The 18,538-nt window shown below is 43.0% G+C and overlaps 1 protein-coding gene across 2 annotated transcripts in view; it reads left to right on the top strand.

The window, feature by feature from the left end:
- The window catches only part of matn4 (matrilin 4), a 48,909-nt gene that overhangs the window by 28,280 nt on the left and 2,091 nt on the right, over positions 1 to 18,538 (top strand). Inside the window, exons 6-11 of one of the 2 annotated variants that reach the window (XM_035778455.1) lie at positions 2,386 to 2,508; positions 2,611 to 2,733; positions 3,696 to 3,812; positions 13,920 to 14,321; positions 14,661 to 14,813; positions 14,989 to 15,093. In XM_035778455.1, the coding sequence (XP_035634348.1) occupies positions 2,386 to 2,508; positions 2,611 to 2,733; positions 3,696 to 3,812; positions 13,920 to 14,321; positions 14,661 to 14,813; positions 14,989 to 15,093 (1,023 nt within the window). The remainder of the gene's footprint in view (positions 1 to 2,385; positions 2,509 to 2,610; positions 2,734 to 3,695; positions 3,813 to 13,919; positions 14,322 to 14,660; positions 14,814 to 14,988; positions 15,094 to 18,538) is intronic. The other variant, XM_052527234.1, reaches the window with a different exon arrangement.

Below are 18,538 nucleotides of genomic sequence, written 5' to 3'. Positions count from 1 at the left end.
GCTTCTGGTAAGAGTAGGGTATGTTTCTTCATCAACAATTCCTGGTAAAACAAAGTTGAAAATATCTCGAGCTCCCGTTCTCCGAACCTGGAGTTCCTGATGCTGAAATGCCGACCCCACTAAATGCAGAGGGAATTCACGTGTTATCACACCTGTGTACATACCGCCACAAGCAAACACCAAGGCGAACTGTACAAGATCATTAGCCAACAAAAATCCTCTTGCACGGAAGCAGTCTTTATTGCTGGATCATGTACAAACAGACCCACTCCAATTTGCCTATCTCTCCAACAGATCCAGAAAAGATGCCATTTCCATCACTATTCACATGGCCATAACACCTATGTGAGAATGCTTTTCATTGACCACAGTTCATCATTCACCACTATTTTCCCTCCAAGCTCAGCACCAAGCTCAGAGCCCTGGGTCTGGACACCACCCTCTGGAACTGGATCCTTGACTTCCTGACGGGCAGACCCCAGGCTGACACCAACTCCATCATCAAGTTGGCTGACGACACCACGGTTGTAGGCCTGATAACCAATGACAAGTGAGCCTATAAGGAGGAGGTAATTGAACTATCATTGTGGTGCCAGGACAACAACCTCTCCCTCAATGTCAGCAAAACAAATGATGCCCCAATCCACATCAAGTACAGAGTCAGCCGTTTTAAGTTCATCTGTGTCCACCACTCTTGTAAGAGGGCGCATGAGCATCTCTACTTCCTAAGGTGGCTGAAGAAATTCAGCATGCCAACACCGTGTCCTCTCCAAATTCTACCGCTGCACATTGAGAGCATCCTGACCGGTTACGTCACAGCCTTGTACGGGAATTGCTCCGTCCACGGCCACAAGGCCCTCCAGCGGGTGGTGAAGACAGCCCGGTAATATCACTAGAACCATGTTCCCACCCATCCAGGACATCTACTTGAAACTGTGCCTGAGGATGCCCCCCATCATCAAGGAGTACACACCCCAGCAATGAGCTGTTCACTCTCTTATCGCCGTGCAGACAGTATCGAAGCATGAGGTCTGACACCAACAGGCTCAGAGACAGTTTTCCTACAAGCAATGCTGCACAATTTAAAAAATGCCCTCTAATCCCAATTGTGCCTTCCGTTTTATGCAAAAAATAATATTCTACTTAGCCATTTACTTTGTTCGTATTCTTATATGTTATTTCTTAATTTTGTTGTATTGTCAAGAAGTAAGCATTTCAGTGGACGGTGTATACCATGTGTATCCTGTACGACTAATAACACTTGAAGCTTGAGCTCCATAATAGAAGTGAATTTGCTGTTTGCCTTGACTTTAATTAGGTTGAAGAATCTGCTGAATGTTTTTACAGGATTGGGACTTCCTGAGACAGATCTTACATGTGAAGTGAAGGATGGCAGCAATGAAGATTGCAAAAAGGGTGGGGCAATGATGCAGCCGTTTCATCCCAGTTTCCATCTTGAAGGGTTCCATTTTAGCACCACTGTAAAGGATCAGTGTTGACGACATGCAGAAGTTGTTATGCATAAGTCACAGTACCCTGGTGAGCTTTTCAGGGCAGCTGATATTTTACATAGTCAAATCCTTTTGTAAGATCTATAAAAAAGTGAAGTAAAGTGTTTGCTTTTTCTCTTGCAGTTGTTGTGTTGTGGAAATCATGTCCGTTGTGCCTCTGGATGGGAAAAAGCCTCGTTGTGATTGTGGGAGGGGTTGGAGTCAGTTGGCCAGTATGTGATTTAAGTATGTTCCCAGTGGTGGACAGTAGGAAGATACTACATAGATGCCTATGTAGTTCCCACAAATATTCCTGTCCCCCTTTTTAAAGATGGTAACAATCTGAGTTCTGTGGGAATTCTCTACTTGTGCCAGATCTTCAGAAGCAGGGCATGTATGTGGTGTAAGAAAGAGCACCTTCTTGGTGGCATTTTGTACCTGCTCCTTCCTAAGTGGTTTTCCTAGGTCTTCCTTTATGATTCGCTGAAGGGTTTGGTTGAGGATCTCCGTCTCAACGGTTGTACTTCGGTTTAAATAGTTCCTTGCCTCAGACAATGACATGGTCAATGATATGCCAGAGTGGGTATAAATCCAGGATATTTGTTTTTTTTCTGATGGAAGAATGTGTTGGTGATGAGATCATGTTCTACACATTTGGTTAGGGGAATAACTCTATTTGAGTTGGTTTGCTGACACCTTCTTTCCCAATCATTCCTCTCCAAATGTTGTGGTCCTGGCCGACTGGCAATAAAATCCCCAAGATGAATGATCGTGTCTTCCTTAGGAATACTTGAGAGCCCAAGTTGGTATAGAAAGTCTCAAACAATAGTACTCTGGGCATTAACCACAACCTTCCCTTCAACAGTAATCAGTGTTTCTGTTTTTTATAATACAGTGATAGACCTGTGTGCTGAGGGGAAGCATGACTGTGAGCAGATCTGTATCACCTCTCTGGGCACCTTCACCTGCAACTGCAAGACTGGCTACACCCTCAACAATGACAAGTTTACCTGCACAAGTTAGTGAAGCCATCATCAGGCCAAACCATTGAGGAAGCCCAGATATGAAACTACAACCTTCCCTTCAAGCAATAATCAGTGTCTCTGTTTGTATGACCCAGTGATAGACCTGTGTGCTGAGGGGAAGCATGACTGTGAGCAGATCTGTATCCCCTCCCCTGGAGCCTTCACCTGTGACTGCAGCGCTGGCTTTAAGCTCCACGATGACAAGAAGACCTGCACAAGTTAGTGAGGCCATCATCAAGCCCAACAGTAGAATATATTTACTGTAGCTAGGGGCAGAATATTTGAGGCAGCTGCTGGGTGAGATTTGCGGTGAACATTGCAAGCGCAATAAACCTAAAGTATGTACTATTCCGTGTTTATCAAGCTTGAGACCCAGCATTAACATACACTTGAAAATAGGTTTTGAAGATTAAAGGTCTTATTTTTATTCCTTATTACTTGCACACAACAGGACTTTGTTCATATTTCTGATCTGAGTTCAAATAGTATGTTTTTTCTTTGAGCATGATTGGAATGCCAGGTGGGCGACATTTGCACTTTTGGCACTATGTCAGTTCAAGTGCTCCAAGTCAGCTCAATCAAAAGCAGCTAAAGTATTCAAAACAATACAAATACTATTAGAAAAAAAGGTCTGTTTATTATATAAACACCTATGCTGTTGGTCACAATCAAATAACATTATCTTTCTCTTATGCTATCTAGTTACTTTTTAACTGCATTGGTAACCAGAATGCAATTACTGGCTATCTATGCTTTCAGCTTTTACAAATGGAATGAGCATTTAGCAAAAAAGATTCTACACCCGAAAAGGACAATGAATCAAATCAAATCAAATCAAATTTTATTTGTCACATACACATGGTTAGCAGATGTTAATGTGAGTGTAGCGAAATGCTTGTGCTTCTAAATGTATAATATCTAAATATATAATATATAATATCTAAATATTATGCTGCAAAAATAGCCAAATATATCCAAATTGGATTTTAGTAACCACATTAGACATTGTATAAAATGTGCACGTTGTTAGCATCAGCTTTTTAGAATGGTACCAATAACGGCATCCTTGTGCTGTCCCTCACGGCGTTCCATCGATCCTGGACTGGACCTATGACACCACACACTTCTCGTCCACTGCCCCCCAGTTTGTCAGAGTGTCCGTGTGTTTGTCCCTCCACAGACCTGTGTAACACAGTGGAGCATGGCTGTGAGCACCAGTGTATCAGTACACCAGACTCCTACTACTGCATCTGCCCTGAGGGACAGCTACTGGCGGAGGATGGCAAGGGCTGCCGAAGTAAGTATACTTCACACACCCACTAAATACAATAATGTTAACACCCTCACTTCCAAAATGGTTCTTTCTCCTCATCTGAATAACCCTTTTTGGAAGACAAGGGTGCATTTTAAAGCAAAGGGTTCTACCTATAACTTTTTTTTTCACCCCCTTTTTCTCCCTAATTTTGTGGTATCCAATTGGTAGTGGTTACAGTCTTGTCTGATCGCTGCAACTCCCATACGGACTCGGGAGAGATGATGGTTGTTCTCCGAAACACAACCCAACCAAGCCGCACTGCTTCTTAACACAATGCCCATCCAACCCGGAAGCCAGCCGCACCATTGTGTCGGCGTGCACTGCGCCCGGTGCGCGATGAGACAAGAATGGCCCTGCCGGCCAAACCCTCCCCTAACCCAGACGGCGCTGGGCCAATTATGCGTCGCCCCATGGGCCACTGGGTGTTCAAAAGTTTAAACGGTAGTGTACATTGGTTGGTTGATTTAATAATATGCTACACAAAGATAAATAACATACATTTTTCTAAACTGATCCAACCTGTTAGGAGTTTGATGTATTACACCCATTACTTAGATGGTTGTACCAGTTTAGATGCTTTAGATAGTCTTTCCTACCCTGGCAGTCATTCTGAATGCATGTTGTGGGTGATTGAAAGTTCCAATTATTGGATATCCTGACTCTGGCTGGATTCCAATAAGAATTACTCATCACTTTACATGCCAGCGTAATGTGATTTGTAAACCAGGAGTTGTAAACCAGGAGTTTGACCACTGTTAGGGTATAACAAGGCCCTCAAATAAATACCTTATGATATATGTAAGGTATTGTCATAAAGAGTATTGATGGGCATTCAAAATATTTTCCATAAGCCGGATCTTTTGGCTCTGCTCACCTAAATGAGGCATTCATTTGGCTCCCAAACGGCTCGTCATTCAGCAGTGCTTAAAAATGTATGAAAAACCATGAAAAATAACTCATTTGTAGTGTAAAGCCTAAAAGGTTGCCTATCATTATGTCAGATCATGAAATCTGTGTACAAATACATTTTACCTGATGAAATTAGATAGCTTGCAAAAATGTTGCATGGACCATAATAAGGCTCTCTTCTCACTGCCTATTGTTCCTGCTGTGAGGAATTACCATCTTCACAGAACTTATCTACAGAAAGTCATTGTCTGGAGCTCAAAAAGCAGTAGTAGCAGTATGCAAATCAGCGAACCAAATGAACAGCTCTTTCACAGATGCGAGTCGGTTCCCGACGTTCACCAAAAAGATCTGTTCAAAAACAGTGTTCATTCGCAAATGACTCATCACTAAGAGAGTTGAATGTTGAAGGCTAATAAGACTGGTGGAACTGTTCATAGAGGGTTCTAGGAAGAACCCTTCAAAGATAAAATGGTTCTTGGTAGAACTCTCTGCAAAGGGTTATACTTAGCAGCTTTTTTTCCTAAGAGTGTACATCTCATGTGGTTCACCAGAGGTTTAATCATTAGTTCAAACAGTTGTGTACTAAAACAAGAGTTTCTATTGAACAAATTCAGCGAGGTCCGGTTTCGTTCCATTTGCTTCCATTTAAGAGATGTATTGCAACCAAATCGGCATAATGAATACACCCCTGGATGCAATAGCTCTATACAACTACTTCTATTCAGTTGACTCTCTGTAGTATCTTGGATACAGTTTCTAACGTGCTCCAGAAATGAAATTAGCAAAGGTCGTCAAAATTGATAAAAGGTCAAAAATAAAGTTCTGTAAATGGAATAGCTGCATAATGGAGTAAAATACTCAACTCGTTTTGAATTTGAAATAATCCTTCAAATTTGGACTGTATTATAGCACATTAACAATAGTATAATGAGAGTAAATCTATGGAATCTATATATTTCAGTGAGATTTCAGACATTCAGTTGAATGTCAAATGTAATGGTTTCTTCTTTGAAATGATACAAATGTTTTTAAACCACATATGGCCTTTTAACAGTACCAGTCAAAAGTTTGGACACCGACTCATTCAAAGCTTTTTCTTTGTGTTTACTGTTTTCTACATTGTAGAATAATAGTGAAGACATCAAACTAAGAAATAACACACATAGAATCATGTAGTAACCCAAAAAGTGTTCAAAATGTTTTATATTTGACATTCTTCTCTTGGCATTCTCTCAACCAGCTTCATGAGGGAGTCACCTGGAATGCATTTCAATTAACTTCTTGGTGACGGGGCAGTATTTTCACATCCGGATTAAATGCATGCCCAAATTCAACTGCCTGCTACTCATCCCTAGAAGATAAGATATGCATATTATTAGTAGACAAAACACTCTGAAGTTTCTAAAACTGTTTGAATCATGTCTGTGAGTAGAACAGAACTTATTTAGCAGGCGAAACCCCGAGGACAAACCATTCAGATTTTGTTTTGTTTTGGGGTCACTCTCTTTTCAATGGGTTTTCAATGGGAATCCAGATTTCTAAGGGACCTTCTTGCAGTTTCTATCGCTTCCACTGGATGTCAGTCTTTAGAAATTGGTTGAGGTTATTCCTTTGTGTAATGAAGAAGTACGGCCATCCTTGAACGAGGGTCACTTGAAGTGTACTGTTAGATGGAGGACCGTGACCAGAAAGCATTGCTACAGTTTGTTTTCTTCCTGTATTGAACACAGATCATCCCGTCTTCAATTTTATCGATATTTACGTTAAAAAATACCTAAAGTTATATTACAAAAGTAGCTTGAAATGTTTTGGCAAAGTACAGGTAACTTTTGAGATATTTTGTAGTCACGTTGCGCAAGTTGGAACCAGTGTTTTTCTCTATCAAACGCGCCAAATAAATGGACATTTTGGATATATATCGACGGAATTATGCAAACAAAGGGACCATTTGTGATGTTTATGGGTCATATTGGAGTACCAACAAAAGAAGCTCGGCAAAGGTAAGGCATGAATTATATTTTTATTTCTGCGTTTTGTGTCACGCCTGCAAGGGTGAAATATGGTTTCTCTCTTTGTTTACGGAGGTGCTATCCTCAGATAATAGCATCGTTTGCTTTCGCCGAAAAGCCTTCATGGCTGGATTCACAACAAGTGTAGCTTTAATTTGCTATCTTGCATGTGTGATTTAATGAAAGTTTGATTCATTGATTAATTTCAGTAATTTATTTGAATTTGGCGCTCTGCATTTAGCTAGCGTCCCACATATCCCAGAGAGGTTACAGGTGTGCCTTGTTAAAGTTAATTTGTGGAATTTCTTTCTTAATGCGTTTGAGCCAATCAGTTGTTGTAAAAAACCAAGTCCATATTATGGCAAGAACAACTCAAATAAGCAAAGAGAAACGACAGTCCATCATTACTTTAAGACATGAAGGTCAGTCAATCTGGAACATTTCAAGAACTTTGAGTGCAGTCACAAAAAAACATCAAGCGCTATGAAAAACTGGCTCTCTTGAGGACCGCCACAGGAAAGGAAGACCCTGTAAGAGGTGCGTATGGCTGCTGGGAAATCAGGCGCAGGAGAGCAAAACTGGGTAATAACCGGAGCAGTTTAATGAGGCAAAACCGACTGCACCCAGAAAAACAAAATATAGGTTGAAATAACCCGTCGCAAACCAGTCTATAATACACATACACTTAACAACAAACAATTCCACACAGACATGGGGGAAACAGAGGGTTATATACACGTCATGTAATGAGAGAATGTAAACCAGGTGTGTGGGAAAACAAGACAAAACAAATGGAAAATGAAAGGTGGATCAGCGATGGCAGAAGACCAGCGACGTCGACCGCTGAACGCCGCCCGAACAAGGAGGGGAACCGACTTTGGCGGAAGTCGTGACAGACCCAGAGTTACCTCTGCTGCAGAGGACAAGTTCATTAGAGTTAACTGTACCTCAGATTGCAACCCAAATAAATGCTTCACAGAGTTCAAGTAACAACATCAACTGTTCAGAGGAGACGGCATGAATCAGGCCTTCATGGTCGATTTTGCTGCAAAAAAAACACTACTAATGGACACCAATAAGAAGAAGAGACTTGCTTGGGCCAAGAAACACAATCAATGGACATTAGACTGGTGGAAAGCTGTACTTTGGTCGGATAATTACAAATGAGAGATTTCTGGTTCCAACCGTCGTGTCATTGTGAGACGCAGAGTCAGTGAACGGAGGATCTCCGCATGTGTGGTTCCCACTGTGATGCATGGAGGAGGAGTGTGATGGTGTGGGGGTGTTTTGTTGTTGACACTGTCAGTGATTTATTTAGAATCCAAGGCACACATAACCAGCATGGCTACCACAGCATTCTGCAGCGATACGCCATCTCATCTGGTTTGTGCTTAGTTGGACTATCATTTATTTTTCAACAGGACAATGACCCAAAACACACCTGAGGTTTGGGATGAGTTGGACCCCAGAGTGAAGCATAATCAGTCAAGTGCTCAGCATATGTGGGAACTCCTTCAAGACTGTTGGAAAAGCATTCCTCGTGAAGCTGGTTGAGAGAATGCCAAGAGTGTGCAAAGCTGTCATCAAGGCAAAGGATGACTACAGTGGTTCGTCCTTTAAATTTGCAGCGTACTGCAGCAAAGCTTGCGTGGTCCGCATAATTCTATGGCACGTTATTTAAGTGCCACCCACTGGTAACATGAATGCTAGTTAGTGCTAGTTTGACCACCAGAGGGCATCTTTGAGAAGCATTTGACAGCCTTCAATAGTGGCTGTACAAGAGAATTGAAAACCTTTTTTTGTAAAAACATAGTATATGGGACTGATTAAGAAATTTTGCTCTGGGTTTCCGTTGGGATGGAACAGAAAATATGGCGCTGTACAACGTGATGGTCGGGAGTAGGCTACAATTCTGGGCTATTTAGCTAAAGAACTGAAAAAAGCGTGTGCGAGCAAGGAGGCCTACAAACCTGACCTGAGTTACACCAGCTCTGTCAGGAGGAATGGGCCAAAATTCACCCAACTTATTGTGGGAAGCTTGTGGAAGCGTTTGACCCAAGTTCAACAATTTAAAAGAAATGCTGCCAAATAGTAATTGAGTGTATGTAAACTTCTGACCCACTTGGAATGTGATGAAATAAATTAAAGCTGAAATAAATCATTCTCTACTATTATTCTGACATTTCACTTTCTTAAAATAAAGTGGTGATCGTAATTGACCTAAATCAGGGAATATTTACTAGGATTAATAAGTTATCTTAGGGATTTCAGCGGAAATTTCAGAGCGCCACCTATAGTTTTCGATAAAACTCAAACTTTCATTAAAACACACATGCAAGGTACTGAATTAAAGCTACACTCGTTGTGAATCTAGCCACCAAGTCAGATTTGTAAAATGCTTTTCGGCGAAAGCATGAGAAGCTACTATCTGATAGCATGCACCCCCAGAATACCAGACCTTCACCTAAACAACAGATTTTGCGGTAGCCGGCGCTACCCAAAACGCAGAAATAAAATATAAAACATTCATTACCTTTGACGAGCTTCTTTCTTGGCACTCCTATATATCCCATAAACATCACAATTGGGTATTTTTCCCGATTAAATCCGTCATTGTATAGCCAAAATGTCGTTTTCTGAAGACCGGTCTGATCCAGGAATATTCCCTTTTACAAGACGCAACGTCACTTTTTAAAATTACAAAAGTTGCCTATAAACTTTTACAAATCACTTCAAACTACTTTTCTAAACCAACTTTAGTTATTAATAAACGTTAATAATCTATCAAATTGATCACGGGGCGATCTGTATTCGATAGCAGCAAGTCTTGAAATCATCGTCCATGTTTTCAATTTCACAACATCCTGGGGCGAGCCCCAAGAAAGGAAGTGCCCTAACGTCATCTAACCAAGGATAAAGCAGGCAAAAAATGCCAGTACTGGCGACATCGTGTGGAAGCTGTAGGCATTGTACTGGGGGCCTCGTTTTTTGTCTGCAGCCAATACATCGACTGGCGGATTCATATTCTTTTTGTGTTTGGTAAAGTTTTACCAGGGATTTTTACTCCTAAACACGTTCTGTTATAGCCACAGCCACGATTTAACCAGTTGTAGAGACTTCAGAGTGTTTTCTATACACACATACTTATCATATGCATATACTATATTCCTGGCATGAGTAGCAGGACTTTGAAATGTTGCACGATTTTTAACAAAAAGCTGCGAAAATTCGCAGCCTCCCTATGAGTTAAATGTCAGGAATGGTGAAAAACTGAGTTTACATATATTTGGCTAAGGTGTATGTAAACTTGTTTAGCACTTTTTTAATTACTACATGATTCCATATGTGTTATTTCATAGTTTTGATGTATTCACTATTATTCTACAATGTAGAAAATAGTCCAAATAAAGAAAAACCCTTTGAATGAGTAGGTGTTTCCAAACCTTAGACTGTTATTGTATGTTTATTATTATATTGACAGAATAATTAAGTTTTAAATAACTCATTTCACCTATTGGTGAAAATGAAAAAAAGCAGACATGGAATATCCCTTTGGAATATGGAATATCCGCCAGTTGCCAAGGTCTGTTACTTCTCCCTTCTTATGTAAAAGTGACAGCACACCAACAGCCATTGATCCCCCGGGACCCCCGTCTCAAGGATGGCCTTCAAGACTTCGAGGACCACTGGTCCAAGTATACCCCAAAACTTGAGATAAAACTCAGCCGGCAGCCCATCCATCCCAGGCACGTTCCCTTTTCCCATCCTCCTAAGAGCGCTCTCAACCTCTTCTAGTGAGATCTGGGCCTCCATCACTTCTCTGTTGTCCTCCGGCAACCGCCTGGACAAATGTTCTAAAAACACATTTCCCTGCTCTACATCTATTTCCCTTTCCTTAAATAAACCTTGGAAATGATCAGTTGTCACCCTGACCATATCCTCTGGTTCTCTAACTATACTACCATTTTCTTCCCTAACGCCATGCATTACCTTCCTACTCTGTCTGGCCCTAACCGACTTAAAGAACATAGCAGAACAAGTCTCATTATGTTCTAGAAAGCCACTATGCGCACGCTCCAGGAAAGCTCGAGCCTTCCGCTCCTGCAACTCCCTGAGCTGCGCCTTTAGGGTTGTGGATCTCTCCCAGTCAAACGACCCGCCGAGGTTGCCTGCCTCGTATTCGAGTTCAATTAAACTAATTATTAATTAAGGCCTTCAAGCCTCCAAAAGAAACCATAAAACCCGTCAACAAAAGCCTGCTCCTCCAGCACATCCCGATCTAACTTTCAGTACCCCCTACCAAAGAGGCAGACTGGCGACCCCACCTGCAGGAGCACCCCGTCGTAATCCGAAAAGAAAACAGGCAACAGCCGCCCAGACAACTTACCCAAAGACCTGGGTACAAAAATATAGTCGAGCCTCCATTCAACCCCCCTGGAGTTGCGCCATGTAGGACCGGCCATTTTCGGAGTAGTGTGCAGACCACCATCTACCAGACCATGGCAAGCCATTAGCCCGGCAATGGCGCCTGCACCGCTATCCCCCCCTATTCCTAAATCTGTATTAAAATCCCCCCTATCACTAATTTCCTATTTGTGACACACAGGGGCGTCAGACAGTCCACCATCTCCCTCCTGTCTGCCACCACCTGTGGCCCATACACCACCACTAATCTAAATGTACAATCCCTTATCGTGACATCCACCCCTATAACCCTCCCCTGCATTACCACAAAAGAATCCTCCACTTTTACCTCCCTGTGCCCACACAAAATCCCTACCCCCGATGAGTGCACCCCCCTCCCTCTTCAACCTACTAACATCCCCTCCATCACTCAGGTGAACCTCCTGTAAAAAACAAAAATCAAACCCCACACCCTCCAAATAACTAAAAACCGCCCTCCTCTTAACAAAATCCCTTAAACCCCTTACATTTAAACTAACAAAAGTAAAATTAGACCCCATGAAAGAATCAAATAAAAACATGTAATACACTCAAATTCTAAACCCAGACAGAAAAAAAACAACCAGGAGACTCACCCGATGCTCCCCTGCTCCATATCTACCGGTGATAACACCCCCGCGACAGGTGTGCTGACGAGCCACACCCATGGCACGTCTTAGGCTTGTCACAATCCCTCGCCTCGTGTTCCTCAGATCCACAAAATCTGCATTTTCTTGTGCTGCATGAAGCGAATATGTGGCCGTAGGCCATACAGAGCCTGCAAAATGGGGGCTGACGTGCATAAAACAACGTCCCCCTGTCAGCCCCTAGGGAGAACATAGCAGGAGGATGGAGGTAGCCACCATGTCCCTTTGGGTCCTCCCTGAGGAGTGCCTGGAAGCCTCTCCTCCCATTCCAAAACCCAAGGGAGTCTTTGAGGTGCCTTGCTGAGGAGACGTTATCCATGTATCTCCCCAGAAAGGCCCTCACCTCTTCGTCCTTAACATATGGGTTGTAAATGTTGACAGTTACAACCCTAAAGTTGTTCTTCACCAGGCTTGTTATTTCATAGTGGCTCATCGGCCTCTCACCTCCCACTGCTCTTGCCCTTCTCAGGATATCATCGTGTTTCTCCTCTGTATATAGTGCCACGTCGTATGCTCCCTCCAACGAGTTGCCTTGGAAACAAAACATGTCCTTCACTGTCAGATTTAGAATCCCCATCAATATTATCCTTATATATTATTTACATTTCACATAGGCATACCTGCAGTGCATAGGCTACTCCAGTCGGCTTGTATCCATCCCCATTTCCAAAGAGCGACTCTTGTCCGATTACCAAATACACGCCAAACATATTCAATCATATAAAACCATGTTTTTCAGTGTTGCTATTACTGGTTATTGTAATAATTAATATAGCTATTTTCTACCAACTGAGGTACTCAAAGCACTTTGCATAGTAGAGGGAAACCAATGTACCAATGTATAGCACCCACCTGGGTGATGCACAGCAACCATTTTTGTGCCAGAACACTCATCACACATCAGTTTAGAAGTGATATATGCCGGTTTGGAATGAGTGGGATGATTAGGTGGCCATGATGGAATGGGACCAGGTTGGGAATTTAGACATGACACCAGGGTTAACACCACTAATCTTACAATAAGTGCCATGGGATTTTTAAATGATCACAAAGAGTCAGGGACACCTGTTTAATGTCACATCTGAAAGTCAGCACCCTACGCAGGGCAATGTCCCCTTCACTGCTCTTGGGAATTGGGATTTCCTTAGACCGGAGGGAAGAGTGCCCCGTACTAGTCCTCCAGCACCAGATCCAGCAGCATCTGGTCTCCCATCCAGGGACTGGCCCAGATCCACCCTGCTTAGCTTCAAAGGCAAGCCAGGAGTGGGATGCAGGGTGGTATGCTGCTATTTATTAAACTATATCAATCCACAATGGACTATGAAGAGACTATTCCATGCCCCCGGCCGAATTAAGACAACACAAAGACCGTCAGTAACCTACAGAACTTGAGACAACGGCATGCCGTATTAAGCAGTGAACAGCATTGATTGGCCTGTGAGTTTTAAGCCCTCTTCACACCTATAATGAGTTAAACCCAACCCTTTCGTGCCACTGCCAGCTATTGCACTCAATTCCCTGTGATAATAGCTCAAATATTTTTGATAGACCCCCGGACCTATAGCCATACCGCCAGCGCTAAGATTTATCATTGCGCTAGCTTTGTAAAAATAGAACCCCCATGTCTACGATTTCTGACAATACCCCCATCCTTTTGAGACATAGTTACACACTTCTCCAAGATAGTAAAGCCCAAGAGAAAATGTGGTTTGCACAGGTAATCGTATGAATATTGTCAGTTCAATCGGTGACGTGACAATTACTTGACAAATCGATAATCCACTTCTCAAACAAAATCAAATGAAAGCTGAACTGAGCTGTATTGTCAGGTGGGCGTGGCTTGAGCCTTGCAACTGAAATGATTTAACCTACAAATAAATCCAGCTCTTGCAAAATAAAAATATTAAGCCAGGTAAGTCATTGAGAACAAATTCTCTTTTACAATGCCGATCTGGTAAAATGCATAATAATAACTGCACATCCCACAGTGCTTTATGGAAGACCTACAATCCATGCATGGTAAATGAAAGGGGCATGTTACTGTATGAAAAGGGCCCTGATTACCCCAATGTCCCACCCAGCCTGCAGATCGGCCAACATTGACCTGGTCCTCCTCATTGATGGCTCCAAGAGCGTGCGTCCCCAGAACTTTGAGCTAGTCAAGCAGTTTGTCAACCAGGTGGTGGACTCCCTGGATGTCTCCGCCCATGGGACTCAAGTGGGCCTAGTGCAGTACTCCAGCCACGTGCGCACAGAGTTCGCCCTCAAAATGTACGAGAAGGCAGATGACATCAAGAAGGCAGTGATGAACGTGGAGTACATGGAGAAGGGCACCATGACGGGCCTGGCCCTCAAGCACATGATGGAGAACAGTTTCTCGGAGGCCGAGGGTGCCCGCAAGAACATCCCTCGCGTGGGCCTGGTCTTCACTGACGGCCGCTCTCAGGACGACATCACTGAGTGGGCCAAGAAGGCCAAAGAAGGTCAGTGACATAAACTTATAAAGCACCTGCAGTAATGTTTACATAAACCAAGGGAATGACAAAGATTGCATTAAAATAAGAATATCTTGCTTTGATAAGAGCTCATATAACATGATTAGGAAATATGGAATCAATTGGTTCATACATGAAAACAGTTTAATAACTTTTTCTTTAAAGTGTAATACATACTACTTACAGACAATAAATGTGTCCAAATCGGCTGCCATTCGCTACTTTGGTGTGTTACTGGCTGTTTCAACAAAACAGTTCTTGCAATTAAATACAATTTAGGACTTCATCCAACATTTTTGTGACATAGTGTGTTGTCCTCCTTGTCAGGTATCACCATGTATGCTGTTGGTGTTGGGAAGGCCGTGGAGGATGAGCTGCGTGAGATTGCCTCAGAGCCACTAGACAAGCACTTCTTCTATACCACTGACTTCACTTTCATCAACCAGATAGCTGAGAACCTCAAGCTCAATGTCTGTGCAGGTACTGTATTCTTTGATCAAAGCTAATCACAAATCACAGCACATTAGAACATGTTATTTTAGAACACAATCTACAGTCAGGCAATGTCTGTCTGTCTGTCTGCCTGCCTGCCTGCCTGCCTGCCTGCCTGCCATGGACCCCACAAAGATAGTAAAAAAAATGGTGTGTGTTTCAGAGGAGAGCCAGGGAGAGATTGAGGTGAAAGACCCATGTGCCTGTGAGAGTCTGGTTGAGTTCCAGCAAGCAACAATGTCCACTCTGGAGCAGCTGAAAACAAAACATATCCTTCTATATGCTGCACTTGTTCATTAAAGGTGCACTTTGTAGCTTGTCTTTTCCCTGTTGTAGTAGCATGACCAATTACTGTATATGTGACTCGTTTCAGGAAAATAGGCGTGTCGCACGTCATAACTTCACAGGATAACTATTTTAACTGAAACATTTATTTTAGATCAAAATGCGTTTTTGGCAGAAATGCCTTCCGGAAAATGTGAACTTTCAATGTGCCTTAATAACAAACTTGTATGTCATCTGTAAATACGAATACAATTGTTAAATTACTAACCTAGTTGGTTTAGCCCCGAAAAAAGGGGACCCTTTCCGCTAGCCATAATTGGCTGAGATAATGGATCAGCTGGACATACCGAGAGATGAGTTCGGATTCGTCTGCCATGTAGCATGTGCTGCCATGTAGCATGTGCAGGTAATCCTTTCTACCGTGGCTTTTTGTGAAAGATATCATGAAGAAGTGCAAAAGTGTTGCAAATGCCCTCCACTTTCTGGAGGACAATCGTGCCATGCTGACTCTCTCTGACTGAAAATGAATCAGAACATGACAAAATCCCTGATTTACGTAAAAACATTTTCAATGAATCAGACATTATAGAGTCTTCTGAAATGGAGATCAACAGTGTTGTTGTCACGGAAGTGTCAAGCATAGGTGTAATAGGTGGCAGGGAAGTCAGGCGCAGGAGAGTCAAATGGAGTGTAAATATGGAGTCTTTTAATAAAGTTCCACAAGTATGCTCCATAACAATAAATGTACAAACAAACAAAACATGGGTACGAAGACCCGACGCGCACCTATACAAACAATAACACTACACTGACAACAAATCAATCTCTGACAAAGACATGAGGGGAAACAGAGGGTTAAATACACAACAGGTAATGAATGGGATTGAAAACAGGTGTGTGGGAAGACAAGACAAAACCAATGGAAAATGAAAAAAGGATCAATGATGTCTAGAAGACCGGTGACGTCGAACGCCGAGCACCGCCCGAACAAGGAGAGGCAACGACTTCGGCAGAAGTCGTGACAGTACCCCCCCCCCCTTTAGCAGTGAGGTAATGGGAGCTGCCACCTGACCAAAACCCAGGATAAACCTCCGGTAGTAATTGGAAAACCCCAAAAAACGCTGCAACTCCTTTACCGTGGTTGGAGTCGGCCAATTACGCACGGCTGTAATGCGGTCGCTCTCCATCTCCACTCCTGAAGTGGAAATCCGATGCCCTAGGAAGGAGATGGATTGTTGGAAAAACAAGCATTTCTCAGCCTTGACATATAGATCATGCTCCAACAGGCGACCAAGCACCCTGCGCACCAGGGACACATGCTCGGCGCGTGTAGCAGAGTATATCAGAATATCATCGATATACACCACTACACCCTGCCCGTGCAGGTCCCTGAAGATCTCATCTACAAATGATTGGAAAACTGATGGAGCATTCATCAACCCATATGGCATGACCAGGTACTCATAATGACCTGAGGTAGTGCTAAATGCCGTCTTCCACTCATCACCCTTCTTAATACGCACCAGATTGTACGCACTCCTGAGATCCAATTTTGTGAAAAAACGTGCCCCTGCATCCAGAGCGACTTAACTCAATAACCGTATTGATCAGAGGTAGCGGGTAGCTATATTTCACTGTGATTTTATTAAGACCTCGATATTCAATGCACGGGCGTAAACCGCCATCCTTTTTCTTCACAAAAATAAACAAGGAGACTGGTGAAATGGATGGCTGAATGAACCCTGATGCAGGCGTTCTGGATGAGTTGTAGGGGTTTAATGGCACAGGCAGGGAGCCCAGCCAACAGCGAGTTGCAGTAATCCAGACGGGAGATGACAAGTGCCTGGATTAGGACCTGCGCCGTTTCCTATGTGAGGCAGGGTCGTACTCTGCAGATGTTGTAGAGCATGAACCTACAGGAACGGGCCACCTCCTTGATGTTAGTTTAGAACGACAGGGTGTTGTCCAGGATCACGCCAAGGTTCTTAGCGCTCTGGGAGGAGGACACAATGGAGTTGTCAACCGTGATGGCGAGATCATGGAACGGGCAGTCCTTCCCCGGGAGGAAGAGCAGCTCCGTCTTGCCGAGGTTCAGCTTGAGGTGGTGATCCGTCATCCACACTGATATGTCTGCCAGACATGCAGAGATGCGATTCGCCACTTTTTCAAAAGCCTGGCGGCGAGGGTGGACTATCCAGGGACGCAAGGAGAGGGGACTAAGACATTAACTGAGTGGGGTCCACGTCCCGCGCCGGAGCCGCCACCATGGACAGACGCCCACCCGGACCCTCCCTATTGTTTTGAGGTGCGTTCAGGAGTCCGCACCATAGGGGGTTCTGTCACGCCCTGGTTGAAGTATTTTGTGTTTATCTTCATGTATTTGGTCAGGCCAGGGTGTGGCATGGGTTTTTGTATTGTGGGGTGTTTTGTCTTGGGGTTTTGGTGTGTATGTATTGGGATTGTAGCTAGTGGGGTGATCTAGCAAAGTCTATGGCTGTCTGGAGTGGTTCTCAATCAGAGGCAGGTGTTTATCGTTGTCTCTGATTGGGAACCATATTTAGGCAGCCATATTCTTTGAGTTTGTCGTGGGTGATTGTCCTTAGTGTCTTTGTTCCTGTCGCTGTATTAGTTGACAAGTATAGGCTGTTTCGTTTTTCGTTACGTTTATTGTTTTGTAGTGTTTGTGTTATTTCGTGTTTACGTTTGTTTGATTAAATATGGATCGCAATCTACACGCTGCGTTTTGGTCCGACTCTTCTTCACCACACCCAGAAAACCGTTACATGCATGGTGGATAGCTATGACAATCAGTATGGGTTGGGATTATTGCTGCGTTCAAAACAATTGGGAACTCTAGAGGAAAAAAACGAGCTCCGACTGGGAAAAATCGTTTTGAACGGTCATTGAACTCGGAATTCCAACTCAGGAACTCGGGCCTGTTTCTAGAGCCCCGACTTTCTGAGCTGAAGATCACTGACATCATGATTTGACCTTGTATTTTTCCCAAGTTCTCGTATTTTTCCAAGTTCCCAGTTCCCAAGAGTGTGCTAAGCCGTCATCAAGGCAGCCTTGAAGAATCTCAAATATAAAATATATTTTGATTCGTTGAACACTTTTTTTGGTTACTACATGATTCCATATGTGTTATTTCATATTTTTTATGTCTTCACTATTATTCTACAATGTAGGAAATAGTAAATATCAAGAAAAACCCTTGAAGTGTGCCAAAAATTTTGACTGGTACTGCATATATATATTTTTATCATTACCTTAGATACTTTATAAATATGCATATAATTTATTTTTTTAATTTTACCTTTATTTAACCAGGCAAGTCAGTTAAGAACATATTCTTATTTTCAATGACGGCCTGGGAACAGTGGGTTAACTGCCTGTTCAGGGGCAGAACGACAGATTTGTACCTTGTC

Source organism: Oncorhynchus keta, chromosome 10 (genome assembly GCF_023373465.1).
Source record: "Oncorhynchus keta strain PuntledgeMale-10-30-2019 chromosome 10, Oket_V2, whole genome shotgun sequence".
NCBI lineage: Eukaryota > Metazoa > Chordata > Actinopteri > Salmoniformes > Salmonidae > Oncorhynchus > Oncorhynchus keta.
The sequence above is the reverse complement of the archived record's forward strand: the minus strand, read 5'-3'. Positions and strand labels throughout refer to the sequence as shown.